Genomic DNA, 27,616 nt, shown 5'->3' with positions numbered 1-27,616 from the left:
TCATTGGCCAGCGTCAGTGAGGTCCCTGGCAGGGATTGGCGGTTGCCGTTGGCGTCCGGAGCGCGGGCGCACGGCCGGGGAGCGGCGGCGGGGGCAGCGCTCGCGGGGCTTTGCGGGCCGCGGGAACCCTGCTGCCGCCATGTCCTGGGGGCTGCCCAAGTGAGACGGGGGTGGCGGCGGCGGCGGCGGGCGCCGTGCCGCGCCTGTGCTGATCCGCGTCGCGGCCGGTCCCGCCTGCGCTCGGCCGCTTCGCGCCGTGTCTCGCGAGCGGCGGCCGGGGCGGGGGTCGCCGCGGGCGGCGAGTTGCTGGCGGGCGGGCGGGCGGCGGGGTGAGCGGAGGTGGCTCGCGTAGAAGCTCGGAGTCTCCGCCGCCCTGTTTGTGTCGGCGCTGGGCGCCAAGGCCGCTCGGGTGGCTTCTGCGTTCCGGCGGGGCTCCCGAGAGGCCTGCCGCAGCGCAGTGGCAAAATGGCTTCTGGTTAACCCCTCGCTGGCTCATCTGCAATTAGTTCGGAGCAAAGCCTCTTACACGGTGTCTCTTTTCTGTCGGAGAAAACGGAATGCCGATTATACAGTATTTAACTAACTTTAGATACCGTTTGCAAAAGGAACCAAAGCTTACTATGCTAAGCTCTGAATAACTAGTATATGGAAACTAATTATTTTTAAATCACAGTATTCTTAAATTAATCCAGCAACATAGGAGGATAGTTTGGGGATGTACCAAAGGTCATGTTTATTATGTATCAGCTGAAATTTGTATTGAGATTTTATTGTTACGTACTACTTGATAAAAACAGTTGTTAGTATGTCGGTCTTCACTCAAACATGCATTAAATGCATGGCCAGAGATGTTTCCATCTCTCCGTGTGCAATAATATGAGTTACTAGGTGCATCCCTTCACCAAAAGGGGAACCTGGCAGACGGCAGTTTGTATTAGAGATACATAGTGTAATTACCCAGGTTAGGTTGGAGTAGCTGATTCTCTCTCAACTTTATTATGAAGTATTAATAATAGATGTCAAGGTGTGAAGGTAAGCTTAAGAAATATGTAGGGAACAGTTGTTTTAGCATTTCAACTTTTGCGGATATAGGGATGAAGTCATACAGAGTTATCAGTTACAAAGAGGGGGGTTTTTTTAACCTTTTTCTTAGATGAGAAAAATTGGTGTTAGGAAAATGCATGGAAATTTTGCTGTGCCAGGTATATTTGGAGATGTAACTACATCTGGAGAATTCTTAATGTTGTTGACAGAGAGGGAAGGTAGGGCAGAATGCACAGATACTGTAGTTTAGTCAGTTAAATTGTCAGCTCTTTATTGTAATTGGCTTAAACTAATTTATTTGGGATTAAAAAATGGTAGACAAAAGTTTTCTCCTAATATAAAACTTTTTTTGAACGTTTCCAGGTAAATATTATCTGAATAAAGTTGTAAAACCAGGGTTAATAGGTAGCCTTATGTAAAGAGTAAAAGAGATTACAAGGAAATAATAATTCTATTATTAAAGTAATTGTCAGATATTTCACACTTTTCTTTCTGTAGAGATTCTGCGAGAGGATACTGTCAGTATAACATCTGCAGAGGAGAGAGAAACTACTCCTGTTTTTCCTCTCCTGACTTTTACTCCAGTCTTGGGTTGGAAGACTTCCTCTCTGTAGGTGACACTTCTGGAGCAGAGGAGGATACAGACTTGGCTATCTTATATGGAACCTTGCGAGGAAGTGTTGTTGGATTACGATACTACACAGGGATTGTAAGTGCATGATAAATTATAAAGCAGAAGAAAAAGTTGTTGTCAGCCTCAGAAAAAATAAGTTTAATTCAATTTCAAAAATTCCTAGAACTTTTGACCAAGTATAATTATTTTTTTTTCGACCAAGTATGATTATTTTTTTTCTTAACTTGCTATATTCAACATTCTTCACAGGAAGTACTTAATCTAAAACTTTAATTCAAAATTTAATTAAGGTAGCAAGCTTTCAAATCTGGTTTAGTTATTTGGTAGCTCTGATCACCCACAGAAGGCTAATGAAAGTGACTGAAAACAAGAAATTAGGTCTTTGAACTGTTTGCATAGACAAAAAGGGATGTTTGTTCCCTTACAAAATGTGTTAGCAGTTCTTGCTCAGAAATTGCTGACATGTATCAGGTAGCTGGTCTGTAATGCTTTTGGTATCTTGAATAAGTAGTAGGTTATTAGACTGACAACAGAATGCTATACCAAATTAATCTTTAAGTTTCATGATATTTAAGTAAGCATATGTTAGATATTTCTGCAAACAATTTGCAACTAAATGAATGTGTTCTGGCATTTGTTTTGCTTTGTTAGGTTAATAACAATGAAATGGTTGCACTTCAGAGGGAGCCCAATAATCCTTATGATAAAAATGCAGTGAAAGTAAATAATGTGAATGGAGACCAGGTAGGCCATATAAAAAAAGAACTAGCGGCAGCATTGGCAGGCATTATGGACAACAAACTAGCATTAATTGAAGGGTAAGTGTGAAGATTGCGCTTTTGGTTCCATGAATATAAATAATGGAAATGTGTTTTGTTGCTAGCAAATTCTGAAAACTGTAAGTGTTCTCTTTTGACAGAAATGACAGTGCTTGGTGATATGATTAAAGCATCATGTTTTTAGACTCTATTCTTCTGATGAAGTACTTGCACACAGTTTAGTCTTTCCCATATATGATAAAATGTAGAGACACTAGTGAAAGCAAATTCCTTAAAGATTCTTGTGGAACTCTTAACTGTCTGTGGTGGTTTGTTATAAAAGATTTACACACTATGAGTACTTAACACTTATCTGGAACATTCTGTGCTTTGATGAAGATAAGCACTTTGGAGTACCTCTTGCTGAAGAAATAACAAGGTTTACAATAAAAAAGAAAAAAAAAAATTACTGCTGTGGGTTTTTTCCTTGCTTTTTATCAGGGTTGTCCCTTATGGAGCAAAAAATGCCTTTACCATGCCTGTACAAATGAGCTTTTGGGGAAGAGAAGAAAACAAGGAAGCAGTGCTAGATCAGCTAAAAAGGCACGGATTTAAATTGGCTCCTCCTCTGAAAGGTAAGTTGTGAAGTTTTGGGGTTTTTTCCTTTTTAAAATATTCAGATTGAATTTGCCACTGGTTGGAATTAATGTTTTAGGGCTTAAACCTTGTCATAGTCTTGTTATTCACAAAATGATTTTTTCACTTAGTTGTGGAATAATGCAGAGCCCACAGCTATTAATTTTAAACTTCATAGGAAGTATACTTTAGTGTCCTGCCTTTTATGTTACCTGCCAGCAATTACAGAGGCATTTGAGCAACGTCTGTTTCTGAGGTTCTGTTGCTCAATTCCTTATGTTTCTTAAAAATCCATAATGATACCCTGCATTTCTCTCTAAACTGATTTTTTTTTTTTTTTTTTTTTTTTTTTTTTTTTTTTTTTTAAGAAACAGGTTAGACCCTTTCATAGGATGAGGGTTTCAGGGACAGTGGTGCTTTTTAGCAGGGTGCTAGGACATGCATCCTAGTAGTGAGGTGTGAGCAAATAGAGATGAGGTGTCTCTCTGAACATACAAGCTTACCAGACCTGATGCTTTGCAGAGCTAGCCTCGCACAAAAAGCACCTGAGCTCCTGAAACTAAGCATTGTTGAAGCAGTGGTAGTCAGGAATAAGGATGCGTGCAGAAATTAACACTTGGTGAGGGACAGATCTGTTTTACATATAGCAGGATTTCAGTTTTTAGCTTACAGGTTCTATTGTGCATAGTTAACAGAAAAAGAGTTTGGAGTAAAAAAGCCTTTTGCATTATCAGTCATCATACTGTTACCAAGTCAAATTTAATGTAAGACAACAATTTCTAAGAAACATGGTTACCATCTCAAAGGATCCCAACCCATAGCTCATTGCCTGTGAGTGTCATACAGCTTTGTGGAAAGCCTTTGTGGCCCATTGAAAGTAAAGGATAAATTGATGCTAAAAGACAAATGGTGAAAGATACTGTCTTATAGCCCATAATATGATTAGTATTGTTACTGATGAGCCAGTGAAGGCTGAGATTGGGAAGTCATCGTACCGTTGAGTTTCAAAATACTATCTTTTTAATGGCAAGTAGGTTCAGAATGTGGTTTTGGATCAAAGTGGATTTCTGGGAGAGCTGGTCCAAGTTACAGTGCTCCGGTTCATGCTGCTGTGCAGTTGACAACTGAACAGGTTTGCATTTCATACTTAAACACCAGGAAGTCAGAATTTTAACAGTGGGGGCCTTTTAACTTTTTTCACTAATAAAACACTGCTTGTGAAGTGGAAGTCTGTCACTTATTTTTTTTCCTTTTCTGAACCACGGATTTGCTTTGAAGTCATCTTGAACTTTTGAACTTTTTCATTTTTATAATGTAAGGAGACATTTTAGCTGTGACAGCCTTGAGTCCCATGTAACTTTGGGAGGTTTTGGTTGTTCAGTAATTTTTTTTACGTTGTTGTGGTGGTGTGTTTTCTCTGTCCTAATGCTTTACCGGATAACAAGTATGTTAAGTTCTCAAATGCAAATAAAATCTGACTTCCAGACTTTATCTTCAGATTTGACCCAAGGTGATACCTGAAGGGTTGGGTGGTGGGGTTTTTTATGTTGCTTTTTGTCTGCTCTTTAGAGTGAAGTAATTACTTTACTGAGTGTTGTACAAGGATGTGAATATATTTAGCCATCCCTTCTCAAGCCCTTGCTTGTATTGGCATGTGTTTGTCTTGGGAAAACTGAACATAGTTTTTGTATAGCAGTAGCTAATGAACGTATTCCAGCAAATGAGTCCTAAAGTGGTAGACCTATCTATACTGATCATCATATGACAGGTAATTGTAATTTAATAGTTATTGATTATTTAGTGAGGTTATTTTTAATTGCAGTAATTTTAATTGCAATTTTTGTGTTCATTTATGCAGCTTAAAAGTGAATTTGACAAATTGTTTGAGGATCTGAAGGAAGATGATAAAACTTGTGAAATGGAAGGAGCAGAGGTATTTCTTAAGCTAGAAACCGTTTTGTATAAAAATATAAATACTTAAGCATCTAGAAGCACATTTAGCTTTTTCTGGACATAGGAGATGCTTGAATCAGGAAAAAAAAAAGTAGATACAAAGGACTCTATAAAAAAAATTTTTCTTCCAAAAATGGAATGTCATATTTAATAGGCAAATAGTGCATAACGTATCTGTTCAATTTGCAGGCTGTTGGCACACCCTTGCTTCCCCATCAGAAGCAGGCTTTAGCTTGGATGGTTTCACGTGAGAACAGTAATGATTTGCCACCCTTTTGGGAAGAGAGAAGTAACTTCTACTACAATATACTTACAAACTTTGCAGAAAAGAAGCGACCTAAAAATGTTCTTGGAGGAATACTGGCTGATGATATGGGACTGGTAATAATACTTACCAAGCTTGAATTTTTTTTGTACAAAACGTGTGTGTGTTTCTTGATTGATTGGTCATTTGGTTCGTTTTAATCTGTGGAAAATATAATATTCTTTTCTGTTATGCAGGGTAAAACGCTTACTACTATTGCATTGATTCTCACAAATTTTCAAGATAGCAAGCCTCTTCCTGTTGAAAAGATCACAAGTGATAAGTTTTATGAGGTGAGATGAAAGGAAAAGGTTGTTTTAATAGAGTTAATGTAGCAGTTAATAAAAAACCTGTGCCTAGTAACTTTCTGTATGGTAAACTTTGTATAAATCTTGTAGAAAAAGTTATTCAAGTACATCAAATAAGAGGAAGGATAGGGTAGACTAGTTGAAGGTAGGTGGACTGTGTTACTTCAGAGTGTATAACTGAGCTGTAGACTGTGTTGTCTTAGGATGGTATGCTTAAGCGTATTCCAAGGAAGAATTTATGAAGGCATTTTCAATGTTAAGTTTTGTAAATTCTTAAATTTCTTATGAATTTCTCCTGTAGGCAAATTGTGACTGCACAAATAGAAGTGGTGTTTTTTCTGGGGGTGGGCATGTGTTGTTCCTCTGTGGTTTGGAGGAAGTGCCTGAAACAACCAAAATAGCAAGCAGAGGGTCTTGGTATAAAGTAAATAAATAAATCTCAGTTTATATTTTTGCCAGATGCTTGAAATGGAGAGGGGAGGGGAAACTACAGTTAGTGAACTAACACCAATGTGCAAACTCTTCTTAGGTATTGCAGTTAAGTGCTTTTTGCTTTCGTTATGACATGATTTTCAAGACGATGAAATCAACTAAATGCTAGGATTAGGTGATTTATATCCCTGACAGTATTAAGGTTGGGGGTTTTGTTTTGTTTTGCCATACTTGTCTAAATTTAACAAAATAATGCTTTGTGTTTGACCTCAGAATGTTAACTGGGAAATCATTAGCATGTTTTCTTTCTAGGGTAGCTGTGTAGACTGAGTTTCTCTACTCTGCCTCTACAGTTTCATTTGAATTTTGTATGTGGCTATTAAAAAAAAAAAAAAAAGTATAGCTTTTTCAGCATCTTTAAGTGACTGTCTGATTTGCCACTGAGCGAGTCTTTTTCATGTTTCAGAGCAGTAATTAATCACTGGTCAGATTAGCATAATGATGTTATTGGCATTTTTTCCTGTTGCTACGTTAAAGAATAAAAGTTTCCATTCCTCAATAGGAATCTGGTACTAACAGCATGAACAGCGTTGGACGCAGACTATGTAAAGGTGACAGCAAACTATGAAAAGTCCAGTACTGTTTGCATGATAATTAATGTTACTACCTAGGGTACTCTTAGTCTGTGGTTAACACCAGTCTTCGCAAACTCTTGACAAACTAAGTTATCTCAGAGAAGTATTTAAAACATACTTTTACAGATGTTTCAGTTGATATGTGAGAAGATGAAGTGCCTTGTGAGAAAGTTGCACCCTGCCAGGAAAGTTACCACATCCAGAAAATGGATCCTGGTTTTCTTTTGCATTCCTTTTTCCTTCCTTGTAGACAAAACAGGAGCATTCTATGCATCTGTTAGAATCATATTTGTTTAAATAGTAAATGTTAATAGTTAGATTGTAATTAGGTTCTGTATTAAGTCGCCTTTTTTACATATATATATATATGTATACTTTTAAGTAATGAGCAAATGACAAGTATTTAGAAGGATTTTATCACACCTGTAGTTTTTAGGTTGTATCAGGAGAATTTATAGATGCATATGAAAAATTATACTTGCTGTTAGTATGTTTTGTAACTCATCGTGCTCTCGAAAATGACTGAAGAAATGTATGGGGCTTGAAGTTTTCGTGAGTAACTTTCCCTCACTGTTCTCTCACGCAAGGAATTTTAATACAGATGGCCTAACTGATAGCACAAGAGAAATGAAAGGGACTGATAAGTAGAGAACACATTAGTATGAACTGCCTCTGGTGAAAGTTATTTTTATCAGTACTCTGGAAGGGAGAAAATGCAGACTTTCATGGGGATCAATATGACTGTCACCAGAAAATCAGAACCTTTACCAAAGCTGAAATGCCTAGCAGCAACCAAGATATTTATTTATTTATTTTCCAGAGCATCCAGCATTTTAACAAGATACTATTTACAGCAGTGAGGGGAGAGCCTGTTTCTACTATTGCTTAATCTGAAAAAGTGATCATAATGTCTTTCAGACCCTTACACCTCACCCCAGCCCTATTTCTCATTTTATTGTATATTAAATTGATACCTACATCTTGAGTCTTTGCAAGTTTTGCCATCTTCAGGATAGTATTAAACATTTTTTTTAATATTAAAAAAAAGTCTTTACTGAAGTTTAAATCGGGAATTCAAGCATGAATTTACTTACCTGAGTTATAGTAAAACTCTTTCTGCAAGCACTGTTGCTTTCAGTTTTGTCATCAACTCTGTCCTAATGCGTTTTCTTTTTTGCATTTGCTTCTGATTTGGTATTATTCCTGCCCCCCAAAAACCCCCACATGTGTATCTGTGACGCTACCACATTTTTTTCTGTTAATGTTGCTTTTACCCATTTAGCTTTAGGCAATGTAGAAATCATTAATTAGTAAGGTTTGACCCATATAGAAAAACCCCTCACCGTTAGCATTATTTAAAGCTTCTTTATAGACCTTTACCTTTGCTGTTAACAGTACAGTGCTTACATTTGGTATTTCGTCATCTTGATGGTTTTTGACCACCTGCAAACTCAGTACGTTTGGTGACTTTGTAAATATTTAAGACTGTTTTAAGAGTATTTTTTATTTTTCATTTGTGATCTCAGTATCAGTAGTACTTGTCCCATGCAGAACAAAGGTTGTTTTAAAGGATGTTTGTACTTATTCTTATCAAGTTATGCTAAAGTTGGTTTGATAACCAAGCTGAAGACTATGTATATTTTTCTTAAATACCAATTTCTTCTTTATGAAGACTCTAGCAATGTGATGGAGCCTGGTGTTTCTAACATAAAAAAGTTTGAAACTACTCCATTGAAATACTCAAGTTGTCTTCCAAAAAGGTAGATAGCTGGAATAATAATTTTCTTTTTGTTGCTTTGCTACATAGATTTTGAGTAAAAATAAAGTGGTACTTTGTTATGATTAACCTGAGCCTAAAATGCATTCCTGCTCACTCTTCACCTTTCAGTATGCTATACATCTGCTTACATTTATCATAAGCATTCTGTATCTGTGTTGCACTTCGGAATATATTAAAAAAGCATTAACTCATTCTATGTGGCTTGCATGAAGGCATGCTTGGATGTCTCCTTCAGTAGTTAAGATGTCTAATAACATTAGCGTGTGGCATCTAAAAAACTGGCTGGGAAATAATCTTTCTTTTAGGATCAGTTGGGTTTTTTAAGTGGCTAAGAAGTACTTTGCAGGCATGCTTCTGACAGACAGCTTTGAGCTGATGGAAGTTGTGAAGCTTACTAACGTGTTTTTTAACCTTCCCACCACATCAGCGTCATCTTATAATTGGTGTGAACTACAGTGATAATCTGTACCAAGTTTTATGAGCATCATTCACCTTGCAGCTCTGTGTTCTGTGCTTTCCATTTTCTAACCCTTCAAAAGAGAAAATTTTCAAACCACAGTGGTATCTTATTTGCAATATCAAGTTCATTTGCTTTATGCTCTTGAGATTTAATGTGTAAATTCAAGCAGTAGTAGAGTTGTGGGGTTTTTTTTTGGTTTGTTCGTGGTTGTTGTTTTTTCTTTCTTAATGATGATATCTTAGAGAGAAAGCCAAGAAACCCAGATATTCAGGAAGCAGTGACTTGGGAGAGTCTGAAGAATGGCTACTGCAACAAACAGAAAGTAAGTTGCAAGGAATTCTTTTTTTTAATTGGTTACTGTGACACGTGGTGTCTTCCTTTCTGAAGCCAAACTGAAAAGGCTTTCTAACTAACTGAAAAAGGAATTGACTAAACTACTTGGGTTTTTTGTTTTGTTTTGGTTTTATTCAACCAAAGCTTTAAGCAGAAAATTTTAGAAATTGCTGAATGGGAAAGCAATGTTTTAGGACTAAGTGTTGTAGTTTGTTTTCTACTTGAACTAATGGTGGTGTAACAAGCTATGAGTATCAAATGGATGGTGAAATACGGAATTGTGAAGATTTTTAGAGTTTTGTTGTCAGTGCACTAGGGTTGGAAAAAAATTTTTAAAATTAAGTCCATCTTTTGTGGTAAATACCCAAAACATGATCGTGAAGAGGTAAGAACGCGTCATTTGTTGAACTAAGTATCTTGCATGGAAAAAAAATGAAGGGCTACAGGTACTCTGGAGTAAGCAGTTAAGTTTACATTTAAAGTACTTGGAGCGAAACTTATGCTAAACTATTTTTTATCTATTTTTTTAAATGACTGGTAAACTGCATTCCTCTGAAGATTCATAACCTGGAGTAGAGGTATAAGATACTATATTTCTGCACACATGCCTGTCAGGGTTCAAGGAGCGTCTGGACTATGCTCTTAGCCATATGGTTTAGTTTTAGGTAGTCCTGCGAGGAGCAGTGAGTTGGACTCGATGATCCTTATGGGTCCCTTCCAACTCGAGATATTCTGCATTATTGTATTGGAGAGGAGAAGTAATTTGGTTAACAGGTTTGACTTTTATGAAATGTGTGCATGCATATGCTCTGCATGGTGTGAAAAATCTGTGTTTGTTTGGCTTTTTGCAGCAACTTCCTGTGTTGTCCAAGAAGATACAGGCTTTGCATCTGTTCTTCTACCTTCATCTACTTGTTTAAAAAGACAAACAAAAAGAAAAGGTAATGAAGGAATAAACAGATTAATATTAATTTCTGAGTATTTGAAGCTGAAATATTATACATATTTGACTTAATAAATGAAGCTTATATCTTTGTAAATTACTTTGATGCTGTTCAGGTGAAGAAATTTAGAAAAGACTTCAGGGAAACATAAGTTTCTTTAACTACTTTGCTTTACAGTGAACTGTTATGCCACTAAATATGATTTCTGTTTCCTCAGGTACTGCTGGCGTTCAGTGTGTTGAGAAGAAATATTCTGATGATGGCCCCAGAGCAACACTGATTGTGTGTCCACTCTCTGTCCTGAGCAATTGGATTGTAAGTGCTAAGCTGTTCTAATGTGTAAATGTGATACATGTTGATTATGATGCTGTAGAAATAGTACTGCCTGTAGTCTCTCATGCTAGTAAAAGGTCATGGTTTTCCTTTTTTATGAAACAGAGCTGCTTTCACAAGGGAGGTTTATTTGATAGAAATTTAAAGACTGGAGTAGTATTGTAATGAGAGTGCAGTTCCATGAGTAGCGAGCTCACCACTGTCAGAAAGAACGAGCTCGCTTTCCATTCCCTGCTTTTGACTAGGCAGATCACTTTGGCACTTCTGGAACTTGTGTGATTTAACTCCTTTAAACCAGATGCAGAAGGTGGAGGAGACAGGTCCTTCTTCTTGCATGCTCAGAATAAAATATTATTGTACTTTATTGATAATGCATGTGACGTTTCATTTACTAGAGCTGTTCAGTAATTTGGCGATCCTGTTGGTGATTTGTGGGAGTAGGTCTGCTAGGGTGAACAGGCTGATGGGCCCTTCTAGCGCTCTCTGTGTCAGTTTAATTTTTTTTGTTTCCATGACATTTTGAACACAAATATTAAGGGGATATATTCAACCTTAAGTTATATTTTATTTGGAAGTTTTTGCTGTATGGGGTTAGAACATTAATAAGAAAAGTGTTGTGGTTTAACCCCAGCCAGCAACTAAGCACCACGCAGCCGCTCACTCACTCCCCCCCATCCAGTGGGATGGGGGAGAAAATCAGGGAAAAAGAAGTAAAACTCGTGGGTTGTGATAAGAGCAGTTTAATAGAACAGAAAAGAAGAAACTAATAATGATAATGATAACACTAATAAAATGACATCAGTGGTAATAAAAGGATTGGAATGTACAAAAGATGCGCAGTGCAATTGCTCACCACCCGCCGACTGACACCCAGCCAGTCCCCGAGCGGCGATTCCCTCCCCCCACTCCCCAGTTCCTATACTAGATGGGATGTCCCATGGTATGGAATACACTGTTGGCCAGTTTGGGTCAGGTGCCCTGGCTGTGTCCTGTGCCAACTTCTTGTGCCCCTCCAGCTTTCTCACTGGCTGGGCATGAGAAACTGAAAAATCCTTGACTTTAGTCTAAACAGTACTTAGCAACAACTGAAAACATCAGTGTTATCAACATTCTTCGCATACTGAACTCAAAACATAGCACTACACCAGCTACTAGGAAGACAGTTAACTCTATCCCAGCTGAAACCAGGACAAAAAGGTAGCAAATTTAGACTGTAGGTAAAACATTAAAATCATATAATTGAGTAACATTGAATAGTGTAAAAAAAAAAAAAAAAAAAAAGTACTCTTCAATTCAAAAATGAATTAAGTATTTAAAAAGAAAACTTGTGAGTCTGGTGCTTCAAAAGTCAAATTGTTGACTTTTATTGGCTGTCAGGATTACTGTATGCTGAGTTCTTCACAGAACAAATGTAGGGAATATAAACACTGGTTTTAAAATGAATACTTTGACAGTTGTGCTGTCATTTATGTTAAAACTTAGGGGGTTAACCCAGTAAGGGGAAGAAGCTGTGAATTAACAGTGAAAGGATAAACAAAGAGAAGATGATGGTAGAAAGTGAAAAGCAGCATAAAAGTTCTTCCGTTACAGTTTGGAAGGAACAGTAGATTTTGAAGTGCATATATGTATTGGGTCTGGCTGAGATGGAGTTAATTCTCCCCATAGCAGCCCTCCTAGTGCTGTGCTCTGCATCAGTAGCTAGAAAGGTGTTGATAACACACCAGTGTTTTGGCTACTGCTGAGCAGTGCTGGCACAGCATCAAGGCTGTCTCCCCAACATTTTTGCCCCTCCCCCCCCAACAGCAGGCTGGGGCTGGGCAAGATCTTAGGAGGGGACGTAACCAGGACAGCTGACCTAAACTAACCAAACAGATATTCCATACCATATGATGTCAGCTTAGATATAAAAGCTAAGTAAAGGGAGGCGGAATGGGGGTATTTTTGTCTTCTGGAGCAACCACTATGTTAATGAAGCCCTGCTTCCCAGGAGGTGGCTAGACATCGCCTGCTGATGGGAAGTAGAGAATAACATCATTTGTTTTTCTTTGCTTTCGCACGTGACCTTTGCTTTCACTGTATTAAACTGTCCTTATCTTGACCCACGAGCCTTTTGTTATATTATCTCCCCCCTGTCCAGCTGAGGAGGGGGAGTGATAGAGCTGCTTTGGTGGGCACCTGGCGCCCAGCCAGGGTCAATGCACCACCAATATACCATCAGGATGTGAATTAATACTTGTGCAAGAAGTAGAGCTAGAGTTACCAGAATGTGATACTGTGTCTGTTACTAATGACTGAGGTGACTACTTATGGTCCCTCTTCTCATCTAGGTGGAGAGGTAAAAAGAAACCCAAATTCAAATTGCTTTTGTTATGTAAGTGGATGTAGCATCTCACAGAGCTAGAGGAAGTGGTTTTTAGTTAAGGCAACTTAGAAGGATATTATTCTAACAGTCATGTAGTAACACAGTATCTTTTGGGTGACTTGACAACTTTTCTTTCAGGACCAGTTTGAACAACACATCCACCAAGATTTTCGTGTAAATATTTATGTTTATTACGGTTCTGACCGTAGCAAAGACCCATCAGTTCTTTCAGAACAAGACATCGTACTGACAACATACAACATCTTAGCTACGGATTACGGAGTAAGTAAATGAGGAAAAAGTGTTTTTTGAAGATGCCTTACTGTTCAAGACTCCTGGTGTTTGGGCTAATGATGGTAGTATATTCGAGTGCTATTCTGGTAGACAATAAAAGGTTACAGCTGTAGTTCTGCTTTATGTACTTTCTTATGGGTTTGCTGTGGTAACGAAGGGAGTGTTTTATCGATTGCTTCTGTAGAGACAATTATTTGGCTGCAATTGTGACAGCTTAAGGAAGAGACTTCTTAAGGATAGAAAAGGATGGCAAGTATGTAAATCTCCTCAAATATCAGTGGCATCCCATTTCTGCCTTCCCCTGTCAAATTCAAAGAATATGGAGCATATAAAAACATAATTCCTTAGTTCTTGTTGCACATGGGCTACAACCAAGTAGCTCATTGCATGGGATGTATTTGTAAAGTGATGCTTTCATAGAAATTCCAGCAATTTTAAAACCCTGAAGATTGCATCTTCAAATATAATATAAACTTCTGATTTTCTCTCTGATCCATTTTCTATATCTCTGTGTCTTTGACGCCTTTCTTCTTTTCAGGCTTAGCTTGTTTTTGCTGTAGTTCATTCCTTATACTGGAGTATGAGAAGACTGGTAGCATTTTCCAGGAATCATTAAATCTAAAAGAAGGAACGCTTCATTCTTAGTTTTGCTTTTATCTGCTGATAAATAAACAAGATGTGAATAAATACTATCCATTATTAATTGTGGAATTATTATTTAAATAGATTGCTTAATTCAAATTGCAAAAAAGTATTTTAATTTGAGTGAAAGATTAAAATACTGTGTTTCAGATCAGAGGTGACAGCCCTCTACATAAAGTCAGGTGGCTGAGAATTGTGTTGGATGAGGGGCACACTATACGAAATCCAAATGCTCAGCAAACTAAAGCTGCCTTAAATCTGGAGGGACACAGAAGATGGGTACTTACAGGTAAAATATTTGACATCAGAGGAAATGCAGTGCAGATCATCTTAGTGTAATACTGTCTTGTGTTTCCCACTTGGTGTTTCTACTTTTGCTTTTTCTGGGAGATGGTTAATGTCTGTCTGTGTCAGATTCATTTGGGATGTTTTTAAACTTGTCTTTGAGCAGGGATTTATGTGTGTTGTCTTTTAGTTGTTTTTTATTTTGTCTGCTTGGGTTTGTGGTTTGGCTTTTGGAGGTTTCTTTTTGTTTGTTTGTTTTAATTTTTGTTTTTACTCAGTTTGTAGACACAAATTTTATAATAACTTTCGCTACACAGGTTTGGTGGAAGTGCAAGTAAAAAGGGACCTATTTATAAACTGGCATGTTATGTCTGGTTAGAAGCTCACAGTCTTAACGTACTTAACCAAACCTCAGCTTTTTGAAATGTAATAGTCATCTTAAAAACTGCCAGAAACTGTGTAAGCATATGATAAATAATATGATAAATGTAATTTAAAGAAGATCATGATGTAACCACTACTGATGAAGCTGAAATGGAAATATTAACATCCAAGTCTTCCTAGCACTGAGAGCTGTAGTTTTCTCACTGTTAGATATTTAAGTGTTTTGTAATATTTTAATTAAAAAAATAATATGTATTTTTTAGTTTCTTTGAGGTTTTACAATCTTTCTTTGTTTTCTGTTCAGGCACTCCTATTCAGAATTCTGTAAAGGATTTGTGGTCTCTTATTTCCTTTTTAAAACTGAAACCTTTTACTGATCGAGAGTGGTGGCACAGAACAATTCAACGTCCAGTCACAATGGGAGCTCCAGGAGGACTTGGGTATGAAGTGTTCCCAAAGGGTTTGTGAACGAGTATGACTAGTAGTGCCTGGGCAACGTACAAATTAGTGTTTCACATTTAAAATTGGAATGCATGTGTCATCAGTTCTTATTTGAATTTTTTAGTTCAAATTAATAAATATTAAATAATTCAAATTATTTAATATTTCGGGTTAATGAATTGCATCATACTGCTGGGCTTGGATTTTGTACAGAATGTGTATTTATGCAATAAACTGAAAAAAAATCCCAGCACACCAACTCCAGCTGGGTAATATATTGTCTATATATTTATTTTTAGGCGTTTACAGTCTCTGATTAGGAGCATTACCCTTAGAAGAACTAAAACAAGTAAAGTTAAAGGAAAACCCATTCTGGAATTACCAGAACGTAAAGTACTTATTCAGCATGTTACGTTGACAGAGGAAGAGAGACAAATCTATCAATCTGTGAAGAAGGAGGGCAAAGCTGCTATTAGCAGGTAAGCAGATGGCTTTCTTTAATCCTGAAGGCTGAAGTTTGATATCATAAACTTGTGTTTTGGAAGTTTCGATTATGTGAGCTTTAGTAGCCAAGTGTGTCAGTGTGTATGCCTTAAGCGAATAATTGCAAATTAGCATAGCCTCTATTCAGTTCTGCAGAGTGAAGTAGAGACTGTTGCAGAACTATATATTAGAAATTCTGTCTTGAGAGAAGCAGAAAGGGATAGCAGATACATAAAGAATGGCCTTAAAATTTTTGCTACCACGTGTTAGCATTTATTCTAGTAGAACATGCTGCTGGCAGCATTTTGTACCTTGTTTCAGAAGAGGATTTGATAGAATTATGTTCTGATTTTTCCCTTTCCTGTTCGAATATATTTTAACTGCTAACTTGATCGCTTGATGTCATCTGTTACTTCAAGCTGTAGCATTTCACACTAATGATAAAACTCTTGTTCAGATTTTTCAGTGAAGGGACTGTACTAGCTCACTATGCTGACATCCTTGGTGTCCTGCTGAGATTGAGGCAGCTTTGTTGTCATCCTCATCTCTGTATAAATGCATCTTCTAGTTTTTCAGCTGGTGAGTGAATGCTTTCAGTTCCTGTGTTTCTAAACATAGGACTTGCACTTTGTATTCAAGAACAGAAACATGTTTGTGTGCTTCCAAGCTTTCTAGCTTCAGCCTTCCTCTTTTCAGCTTGGTTTTTAGCTTTTACCTACTTCTAGCTTTGTTACCTTTCTTTTTTTCATACCATAATATGTTTGATTATGTTTGAGAAGTGGGTACTCGAGCATATACTCAAATATGAATGAAAGTATTGAAGTATGAGTAGTTACAAAGACTAGAAACAGGAGTTAATAAGCTTTGACAACCCATAAAGAAATAACTGAAGAGGACCTCTACAGAGCCAAATGCAGAAGGCTTGTTAAAAAGCAGTGTATCTGTTGTTGTAATAATTTACAGAAGTGCTTTTACAGCAAATTTTTTCTTTGCCTCAGGAGAGAAGATGTAGAGGGGCTTTGGGGAATGGCTTGTAGATTGGTAGCCATGTCAGCAGAACCATTGCCTCTTCAGCAGAATAGGAAACTGTTGACTTTGTTATGGCTGCAAGGAAGGGTGAACACAGAGGACTGAAAGGAGAGTGAAATTTTTTTTTTTTTTTTTTGACAAGCCAGAACTGTGCAGCTGCATAAAGTATAGTCTGTTTGAAATACTCTAAATTTGAGAGTTCTCCAATTTAATATTTTGAAAAATCCTATTTTGAGATGCCATTGGGATAGGTGTGATTTTTCAGAAAACCAAAAGACCAATGAGATATGGTAAGAACCTTTTTTTTAGAAGGCTGTCATTTATCTTCTGAAAAATACAAGATGGAGAAATGATTGGATAATTTCTAAATAATTATTGAACAATTAACTAGTGAGTAAGGCTATATCCTCATTGTGTATAAACTGTCCTAATCAGTTTGATCAATTTGATTTTGATCAATGGAACTGTGTTGATGTGTGCTACCTCAGTGTTTTCCGTATGGAAATCTTTGTTTCTAAGTATCTTTCTGTATTTGCAGATAATAAAACCTCTGAAGAACTGCCTGAGACATTAGTGAGTAAAATGAAGTTGGTTCTGAGCTCTGGTTCAGATGAAGAATGTGCAGTTTGCTTGGAATCACTGACTCTTCCTGTGATAACACGCTGTGCGCATGTCTTTTGTAAGCCATGTATTTTTGAAGTCATCAGAAGTGAACAGGTTGGTGATCTATGGTTACAGTTAATAAGTAATAGCTATTAAAAAGCAATGAACTGGTATCACCAGAAGGCCACCTAGCTATCGTTCTTTTGAATCGTAAATGGTGAACGGTGTAAACCTAGTTATCAGCTGGGTTATAAAAACTATCGGCCTGAAATCAAACTACGGAGAGAGTAACTGTCAGACTGAACAGTGTTAAGGTCTATCATTTTCAAAGACCTTTCCCCTAGTTCTGACCTTACTTTGTCCCTAGGGTAAAAATGATGGCATCTAGTGCAGCGTTGTATACCTCCATGTAGCTGGATGTCTCTTCACTGCTTGTATGTGATGTGATGCATGTATATATTGCTGTGCTTAAAAAAGACCAAAGCTGTGTATTTGAAGTTGACTGTTGAACTAAAATCATGTCTGCTCTCCTTATTGCAAACTGATAAACTTCTATGGTGAAATAGCTGCCTTGCTAGAGGGTCATCTTCATGGCCCTTCTCTGGACTCTGTCCAGAATAAGCTTGTGGATGAGTGTCTTTTGATTGCTTTTTTGAAAAACATAGTATTTATTTTTCACGTGTGCTTCTAAGCTATACTTTTCCTTCTTGTTTGCCCTTTCCTTTCTAGGGCAGTCTGATAGTGTGGTAGTCTCACCATCTGTATCCAGTGCTGCTGCACTTCCCCTCTGGAATTGTTCTGCCTCAGCCACAGTACAGCTGCAAGTGCCAGGCTAAATCTAGGTGGTGTTCTTCATAGGAGGCAGCAGGGGACAAATTAGTCCCTGCTTGTGCATAATCAGTCAACCTAACAAAACAAAGGTAGGAAGTGTTGTCTGTCTGGCACGTAGATTGCCTTTGTTTCATTGCCAGACATGCAAGGTTCTGTTCTGATGCAGATAACCCAGTTGAGAGTTCTGACAATTTTGAGGGAAACTAGTGATGTGAAATTACCCTCTAAGGAAAGGGCACTTGCAGAGGCCTTTTTCCTGTGCAGAGGTTCTTGACGTGTCTGTAGCAGAGTTGGTGTCCCTGCTCAACCTTCAGGCTTATTTAGGCATGCAGAGAAATAAATTGTGTTATGATGTGATGGAACCCATATTACTTGACTGTGCTGTCAAGTTATTTACTATGCTTTGCCTAGAAAAGACCTTGGAATCTGCAGAACCTAGGGCCTTTGTCCAATTCCGCATTGTTCCATAGATTGCTTTCATAGTAGTGAAGTCTGAACAGAGGTTGGTGTAGATTCTGCTCTTTTGAAGTTGAACTATTGTGAGTTCGTAAAGCAGCAAGTGAGTAAGCCTTTCTTAAGTTCAAATGATTCCTGATTTAAATCAATTCCCAAGGAAGTTTTTGCTGCTTCCAGCCAAAACACTATTTCAGAGTTGGGGAATTAACTGTTTCCACGTAATAGGTATTTGTCCTAGTGCTGCATCTTAGTTGGGTACTTCCTGTGCCTGAATGGTTACAATGCAACTCTCTCCTAGTAAATAGCTGAGGAAAGTGCTTTACTTCCCACCTTAAAAACAAAACAAACCAACAAACACATACCCCCTCCCTCAAAAACAGTTTGGGTTCAAACAGGATTCTTCCAGGCAAGATGCCTGTGCTTTCCATTATTAATACAAATGAGAGCATTAAGCCATCAGTGAGGAACGGGATGTGACGCTGCCAACACAAAACTGCTGAGTGAAAAGTTTGGCCTTTCATTGTATTACAAACTTGGAGACCATTTTATCTTTCTAAATGTTAACCTAAAAGTATTTACCGAAATTGGAAAAACTTTACTACTTAACAGCTTAAGAATTAACACCTTCATTTCAGTCTTTCCTTGAGGCTAGCTTCAGAGTTGTGCAAGTAAGTAAATGTCCTATGCTGAAGTCCCAATAAAGCTGTAAAATCTCTACAGTGATCTAATGTCTTTGTGTATTAACTGCATTCTTGTAAAAGCTTGCCAGATACGCATTAAAACATGCTCTTTTTTCTTCTAGTTGTTGATTGCAAGACACTTTTTGTCACTTTCATATGCTTTCACTGCAAGTCTTTGGTATCTGTATTGGCATTGTTCAGCTGTGTTTTGGGTTTTCTGTTGTTTTTAATTACAGTACTAAATTGGAGAAGGGATGCAGAAAGATGTGAGCCTTTTATTGGGGGGCAGGGGGGAGAAGTCTTTATGAGCACTGTTAGGATATTTTTTCCTGAAAACTTTTTCATATTTATTGGAATTCATTTATTTTGTCTTATCATTGGAGGATTTTTGGATTGCTGCCAAATCAGGAATGGTTTGTTTGTAACTATGTTTTGGAGATTTATTTCGGATTCATTTGTGTTAAGATTTTGTCTCTTGAAAGGATATCTTTATTGCTGCAATTAATTCATGTATGCAGACTATGACTGCCAGCCCCTTAATTGGCTAGAGGTTCATTCCAGATTAGCAGCCCCCAGTAATCATCTGCTTTCTGAGGTCTGCTTTGCAGCCGGTCTAAAGATGCCTTGGTTCTGTGGCCAGATTGCTATATAAACTGAGGTAGCCAATTTTAAAGGGTTGCTCTGTTAGGCAAAAGTTTTTCATGTCTGTTGTTTTTGCTGTGCAAAGTTGTGTATTTGTATAGTGCATGCAGTCTTTTGTTAAATTTTGTGAGTAGTCCTATGTAAGTGCTATTGTATAAATTCTAAACTTTGACTTATCTAGAGTATGCTTCAGAGAAAAAAAAGCTTTTGGTGTTAAATTATGTCTCATTTCTCATGTCTGTTGTGGAAAAAGAGAAGATGCCCTGTGTCTGGCCCTGACAAAGCATATTTCGTCAGACTGCTATTATTTCTGTGCAGGCTTTGAAGAAAAAGGGTAAAAGGTCATTCTTTGTTTGTAACTAAGAAAGATCTTGTCTTTGAAAGATAGTTTATTTTTCTGGTATTTTAAATAGTCTTCTCCCCATAGTCCAAGTATTTGCTTGCTTTCAAATCTTGAGCTGCTTATTTCAAGTATAAATATGCTCGGAAAGATGACCGCTTTTAAGGAAGGCTGAGTGTTTTTAAAACATGTAGCATTTATGTCACCTTAATGTTCTCACAAATATTTTGATTGTTATGTCAGAAATGACAAAGCAATGTGTTACAAGAACGAATGTAGTCCTTGAGGATTTTTGTATGAACACCAATATAATAATTTTATAAAAGGTGCTTTGTAAAGGTGATCTTTAGTACTCACTATAAATAATTTGATTTAATATGTTTCTTCTAATGTTATTTGGACTTTTTTGTAGCCAAATGCCAAATGCCCTCTCTGTAGGAATGAGCTTAGAGTAGAGCACTTGGTGGAATGTCCCCTAGAAGAGGAAATAGACTCCAGTAATGGAAAGAAGTCTGATCGGGAGTGGATATCCAGTTCAAAGGTACATTCCATTGTGTTTTACTTGGTTTTCATTATGGTTTTGCAGAGCACTCTCTAGAATTTTTATGTAAATATGCTGAACCTACTTTACATATGCATAACATACTTTATTATTTAAAAGTCTGCACAGCGTGTCTAGCCAGCACAGGATAAAGTGCATAATAATATCTCATCACAAACAAAGTTTGTAGCAGGGAAGCAAGACAAAAGGAGCACCAGTTGTAATTTGATGCTGGTGATTGTGCAGGACATAGATGCATATTAATTAAATGAAACTTTCGGTAAAAGAGCTGTGTCTTTGTCTTTTGTTTCTGTTTCTGAAGATAGAGTAGTTCTATAACGACTGAAACTATTCAGGTCTTAATTTACTTTTGGAAACTAAAAATCTAAGTAAATCCTTCTTTCTTAGAACTGTTTATATATTCTGCTCTAAAGGGTAAAACTAAGTGGGCATCATATGTTCAATATAACACTTGTCAGATAAAGTAGTGAGATATTCTTATTTTACTTTGCAGACCTGTTTCTCAAGGTCTGTCGCATCATTTTTTGACTTACCTTCATTGTGCATTTGCTGCCAGAAATTAAATCTTCCTGCTGGTAGCTTGGCCTTTTTGTTTTGAGATTGCTTTTCTGAAACTTTTTTTTTATTTTAATTTGTAATGAAGTTGTTCTTTTAGAAGTTGGTTATAAACTTACTCTCTAAAAATCTTTCTGTGGAGACCTAAGAACTAATTTAGGACATTGTGCTCCAGGATAAATATAAATTAAGGTTTTTTGTTTGTTTGTTTTTTAAATTTTTTACCTGGTGCAGTTACTTGCATTCTCTAGTTAGTGATTCTTTACCTCATCATAGCTAAACTTTACATGAGAAAACTGGCAATGTTCTTCTGCCTCAGATCCAATTCCTTGCTCCTTTTGTTCTCATGTTGGTCCCAAGAGTGTTTCTGGTGCCTCCTTATCCTCTGTCATACCTAGCCCAAGGTCTTGCATAGCTTATTTGCCTGAATGTTCCTAGGGGATGCCTTTCTTGCTTCTTGAGAATTGCTACAGTAGAGCACTTGCCCTGTGGCTGTTCCCTTTTTCCCTGTATGCCCTGGGTAGTAGGGGACCGGGTTTCTGACTCCTCTTCCACAAAGCACCATCAATCACCCTGTAGTTTGTGACCATTAAAAGTGCTCAACCCTTATTTTCCTTTGGAAAATAAAAGAAACCCTACCCACAGAATTTAAGATTAGTTCGTTTAAAAGGTATTACTGAACAGTGATTTCTCAATTGATGTGAACTTTATCAAAGTACCTGTAGGAGTGGCATCTAACGAAGTCAGAATAAGCTGCATAAGTCTTCATTTGATTTCAGATAAATGCTCTCATGCATGCTTTGGTAGAACTACGGAGGGATAATCCAACTGCTAAATGTCTGGTTGTTTCTCAGTTCACAACTTTCCTGTCGCTGATAGAAAATCCCTTGAAGTAAGTAGAACTACTGTCATTTTTAATAAACATGTGCTTTTATGGTGTTTCAGAAAGATCTCTCAAAGGATATAGTATCCTTTTGATCTTTAGAACTTCAGAAGAGGGACAAATTAATTAGTTTAGTGGAATAAAGCCATGAATCTTATTCTTGTTATTTTTAATGTATCACCTGTTAAATACAGAATTTTAAATACGCATTTCAAAGTAGAGGTCAGGTTTTGAATGTATTTATTTCCTGTTGTCACAGAAAATGGATTGTTAAATTGAACATTTTTACTTTCTCTTCAGAGAATCAGGGTTTGCCTTCACTCGTTTGGATGGCTCAATGGCACAGAAGAAAAGAGTAGAAGCAATTCATTGTTTCCAAAGCAGCCAAGCAGGATCCCCAACTGTAATGCTTTTGTCTCTGAAAGCAGGTGGAGTTGGATTAAATCTGACAGCAGCTTCCCGAGTGTTTTTAATGGATCCTGTGAGTAATGGGTCGTTCATAATTATCTAACTTAATCTAGGTGAAGCTCCTTTGGTGTTTTCCTAAGAGGTACAAGGAAAGCCCCTCTGGAATGAATGACACTGATGAGTATATGTTAAAGGGCAAAGAGGAGTTTTTGTTTGTTTCCCTGGCATGTTTTTGTTTTAACACAATATTGTTGTGCTGTCCATTTATTTACTGTGAATGGACAGAATGCTAGTAGTACTGTTAACAAAGTGGTGTGCCACCTTGCAGTGTAGCATTTGATATCTGTTCTTTCTTTATTTCTTTTTCTTTCTGATACTTTTGAATGTTATTTTGTTTGTTCTAGTTAATAACTTCAAAAGCTGTGAAGTGGAATTTCAGGAACAGTATATTTTTTTCTGTGTTATAATGCAGTGCTTCTCTGCTCTAGTCTTTCCTGTTATTCTTGTGAATTTATTTATTTATGAAGACATTAATCTGAGGTTACTTTTTGTGGTTGTAGGAGACTGAGAAAGATGGTGATATCTAAAATTAGGAAGTTTTTTCTTTCATTAAAGCACTCAGGGATGCAAAATTTTTTGGAAGGAATAAAAATGTAAATTACATTTATTGATAGCAAAATGGTGGTATTAACAGAATTGGTTTGTGTCTTGTGTCATTGTACAAAATGGAAGTTTTTCTGTTCACTTCCTCCCTTCTCCACTATTTACTCCTCTGCTCTGATGTCCTAGATTTTGGGCAGTTGCAAACTGAGACAAATTCTGCAGTTTGTGCACTTGAAAACAAAACCAAAGTAAATGAAAATAGAGTAGCTTTGGACTTGGGTATCTGGTAACACCAATACTAAAGAAAAACTACTAGCTTGGGCATCAGGTTAGTGATGACAACAGCATAAAGACAAAAGCTATTTACTTAATAAACTAAAGGAATTAAATACAAGTGAGAGTGTGGAGAAGTTGCCTTGGAAAAAGGTTTTTCATTAATTGCGATACATCTTCACAAGTATTGTTTCTGTATGTGTTGCATTGAATAGTTCAGTTGGAAGAGGACCTACAACACCATCTAGTACAACTGCCTTTTTTTTTTTTTTTTTTTTTTTTTTTTTTAAAACCAACCAATTCTCTGAATAAGAAAACTTGTGGAAAGTCCAAAAGAATTTTCATTTTCTGTGAAGATAATTAATGAGGTATAATGCATACACTGTCCTGTGGCAAGCAGTTTTAAGAAAATAAGCTAAGCATTGTTAACACTGAGTCATTTACAGTATATAGTTATACCTCACAAACCAGAGCCAAATACAATTGCAGCCTTCATACACCATTGAACAACTTCTCATCCTGCTGGTGACCATTTTGTGATGGTAACTGTCCCAAGTGGCAGTGGTTGACTACTTGTATTTGATGAAGGGGCAGTGGGACCATGTCATCCTTTTTGATCTCAGTTTTGAATGTTCGGTGCCAAATGAGTTTCGGTTATGCATTAGCATTCCTTCAAGTGAATTGGCAGCAATAATAGGATTTAAGAAAAAGCAGAAATACCTCTGGAGCCAATGGAGTAACCAGTTTTTCAACTCGGATTCTGTGGATTTGTTGTAGAACTGTAGCTTAGAGGTGTGCGTTCTTCTCTGAGAGGTATTATACCACAGTGCAAAGGAGGAACATTTATCCAACCATAGACAACTTTCTCCCCTTCTTTTTTTTATTTTTTAAATTGTTTATTTTTTTAAATACAATCATATCTGCTGAATTCTCACCTTTAGGAAGAAATCTGAACCTTTAATGTGAGAGTATCACAAGTATACAGACACTTCTCTGAGGCTAAAATTTCTTCATATTTTCCCATGTAAAATACAGTATCCTTTGTATGAGATATTGCAGAAAGGCATAGAGGTATTGCAATTCAGTTTTCCTCTGCTGGACTCATGAGAGAAGAAGAGTGAGAGTAGTACACTTTGGTCCTCCTCAACTACAGCAAAGATAGAATGAAACATGCCTGTGCATGTTTGGGCTAGGTGTTCCCTCAAGACTACTTCTTGTTTGTACAGTCAGATTAGTATTAGAACCATTTGCCATGCATACGGAGCTTGCCAGGAATGTTCATCTTGCAGTGGCAGATGTATCATTTGTTGCACTTCTGCTCGCTACCTTAGACTGGAGAAACAAGACTTGTTTTGCTTTTATCTTGCAGCTTGATGTCTTAAGTGTCTTTAGGCATCAGAGGTTCTTAAAGTCTAGTGAATTTTTTGTGCTAGCCTAGTGCTGGTTTTTCCCCCCTTCTATAGAAAGGAGTCATTAAGAGTTCCCAGATAACTTAAGAGTATGTGGGTGACATGGCAAGGTGAGCCCATTGGATGAGGCTTGCTTATCACAGACAGAACATTATAATATTTTAGGTAGATTTAAATATCTATTCTGTGAGAACCAGTAGTGCTATACCTTTACATAGAAAAAACATGCTGGAAGAATGCAGAGCACAGACTTGGCATTTCACAAATCCTTGTGTTTAGTGTTATATCCTAAGCGTAAGTAGGAACAGCTATGCTACCATTTTGTGTTCAGCAAATTTCTTGTTTACCTAACTTGGTGATGATTGCATATACCATGTAAGTATACATGGGCTTTCTTAACAGTCAGGGGACTTAGTCCACTGAAAATAACTGCCTGTGTTCAGCTGGTTTAGATTTTGCTATCAGGAAAAGGGTACTGAGGCAGTTAGTATATGCAGCATTTATTTCAGAATTAAAATGATAACAAGATTGTTTTGATGTCTCCTAGACTCCTGACAGACTTAGTTTTTAAAGCATTTACCTGAAGTTCCTGCTTGTTATGAATATATAACCAGAAGTTGTCAAAGCTTTCTTTATAGTGGGATACTTAAGGAGTGAGTATTAGATTGGGAGTAATTAATCTGCAAGTGATATTTGTTCAAGAGGTGATGGTACAGTAACTTCTTTGTGATTGCATGTACATCTTGCTATGTATTTTGAAGTAAGTTATTTAGCTTGTTCATTGCTGCTACTGACAGGCTTGGAATCCTGCTGCAGAAGACCAGTGTTTTGACAGGTGTCACAGGCTGGGTCAGGAGCATAATGTTGTTATTACTAAGGTGAGTTGAGAGGTGATCTGTTTGAACATTTTTCTGGTTATGAATAAATAAATTATTTTCCAAAACACTTTACTGCATTTTTTAAAGAATTGTGACATCATATGTCTCACCAGTAAACTTAAATTGTGGTATGATTTTGAAGGTGTGGGCTTTGGATTGTAAGATTCAATAAAATGTAACCTATTCCCTGTGAAATACTAATTTAAAAAATTAGATGCCCCTGTTGAGCTATTTGGACTGACTAAGATGGGGTAATATTGCTGTTGTCTAGCCTGGCTATTACAGTTTATTGTCTTGAAGGTACGTAGAATGCTTTTGCTCTTGTCATAGCAGCTTGTTTAGCTGCAGAAGAGCAGCTGGTCTGCCTCATTAATACCCACTGACAAAAACATTACTTGAGAAACTGAAGGCAGGTTCTCTTCTAATATAAGTAGCAAAGAAGAGATACTCTGTCAATAAGCCTTTTTTTTTAAAAAAGGCAAAAAAATTAAAATGCCAAACCTTCTCCTTCAGCTGCTTTATAACCCTTCCCTCTTGTGTTTTCTTTACAAAGTAATAATGAAATAACGTAACTGTGCTTTAGGCTACTCAGCTTTTTAACTTTTCTTCCAAAGTATCTGAATTTCTCATCCTAAACTTTTAATTAAAAAAAAAAAATCCCTTCATTTCATTGGGCCTTTTTTCTATTTCAGTTCATAGTGAAGGATTCAGTGGAAGAAAATATGCTGAAAATTCAGAACAAGAAGAGGGAACTTGCAGCAGGAGCCTTTGCTACCAAAAAGCCTTCAGCAAGTGAAGTAAAACAAACCAAAATTAATGAAATTAAGGCTCTAATTGACTTATAGCTTGAAACTGTGGTATTTTGAGTAAATAATATATTTAATATTTTAGTTAATACTGCTGTTCAAGTTGTATGTCTCGTGCTAACTTCTGGTTTTGCTGTCAAAACATAAATGCTTCAAATAAAATATAAAACCTGATTTGCTCCTAAATGTTAATTTAGAAATGCACAAAACTTGTTCTGCACTCCTGAAATCTTGCCAGTGTTCATTTCTTTGAAATGTTGCTTATTATGTACAACACTTAAGAATACATAAAAATCCCTCAAAACAGAAATGCGTTTTCATGCATTCTAACTAACAAGAATTTCATCTCTTAGAGGTGAAAAGGTAACAAAAGGTAAGTAATGTGTGTTTTGTCCTTCAGACAAAACCCTTAAGAAATTAATTAGCTTCATGTTTCAATCTCAACATTTCCTGATAACCAAACAGATCTGGGCTGTTTGTTTCAGAATAGGTCGTCAGTGATCACTTCATAAGGAATTCTTACTTTTGCAGACTATGTTCAAAGATGGTATTTAATTCAAAATTTTAAAACATTTTTTTACTATTTCTGAATAATACACGGGTGCACCAGGGAGTTCCTCTGTTGATTGCTTCCCAGGAGCTAGTAAAAATGAAGTACTTAAATTTGTAAAACACTTTCTTTTAATATTTTACTTCCCTTAAACAGAATTCCACTGATTTTTTATTTTTGATTTTTTTTTTTTTTTTTTTTTTTAAGTAGTAAAGGTTTTGTGATTTGGATAAAATGCTAGAATCGTAGGCTTGTATTGATAATGTGCTTTCTAATTTCTGTACACACTTTGAACAATACAGCTGTGCTATATGCAAAGTAGAATGACCCACTCACTTGTCAGTGAATCAGCCCTTGCAAAATAAACAAAACATATTATTTTAATAGCTGCCAGCTTTCTAACAGTTTTCTTCCATTAAGTGGTTTTCCAGTCCCATGCATACGTCTTAATGGAATGCTGATCTTCATGCACCTTGATTTTAGGGGAAGAATTTGGTAAACTACTCGTGTTCATGTACTGCAAAGTGATAAATAGCACTGAAGAATCTCAGTTGAATATTACTTGAATATTCTTGTCTGTTCCTTCTATCTCTTTCCATTTGATTCCAGTCTTCGGTGATGCTGCCTTCCCTGTAACGCTCAAACTTCAGATTGGAGGCAGAG

General features: G+C 37.0%; 1 protein-coding gene across 4 annotated transcripts; it reads left to right on the top strand.

The window, feature by feature from the left end:
* The first annotated feature begins 42 nt into the window (after positions 1-42).
* Positions 43-26,577, top strand: HLTF (helicase like transcription factor). 4 transcript variants are annotated; one of them, XM_075031143.1, is made up of 24 exons: positions 43-159; positions 1,543-1,753; positions 2,330-2,496; positions 2,938-3,071; positions 4,107-4,204; positions 4,931-5,005; positions 5,215-5,406; positions 5,527-5,622; positions 6,632-6,680; positions 8,377-8,464; positions 9,178-9,266; positions 10,129-10,218; positions 10,439-10,536; positions 13,055-13,198; positions 14,003-14,141; positions 14,826-14,961; positions 15,262-15,441; positions 15,903-16,024; positions 17,013-17,191; positions 20,439-20,567; positions 21,923-22,035; positions 22,327-22,507; positions 25,517-25,597; positions 26,290-26,577. In XM_075031143.1, exons 1-24 carry the CDS (start codon positions 140-142, stop codon positions 26,440-26,442), a joined length of 2,964 nt encoding a protein of 987 aa, XP_074887244.1. In that variant the 5' UTR covers positions 43-139; the 3' UTR covers positions 26,443-26,577. The 4 variants fall into 4 exon arrangements, with proteins under 4 accessions (XP_074887244.1, XP_074887245.1, XP_074887243.1 ...); XM_075031144.1 differs by having other exon boundaries at positions 4,104-4,204; positions 9,187-9,266; XM_075031142.1 differs by having other exon boundaries at positions 4,104-4,204.
* Positions 26,578-27,616: the final 1,039 nt, after the last annotated feature.

The sequence above is a fragment of the Buteo buteo genome, chromosome 7 (genome assembly GCF_964188355.1).
Source record: "Buteo buteo chromosome 7, bButBut1.hap1.1, whole genome shotgun sequence".
In the NCBI taxonomy this organism is placed as follows: domain Eukaryota; kingdom Metazoa; phylum Chordata; class Aves; order Accipitriformes; family Accipitridae; genus Buteo; species Buteo buteo.
The sequence above is the reverse complement of the archived record's forward strand: the minus strand, read 5'-3'. Positions and strand labels throughout refer to the sequence as shown.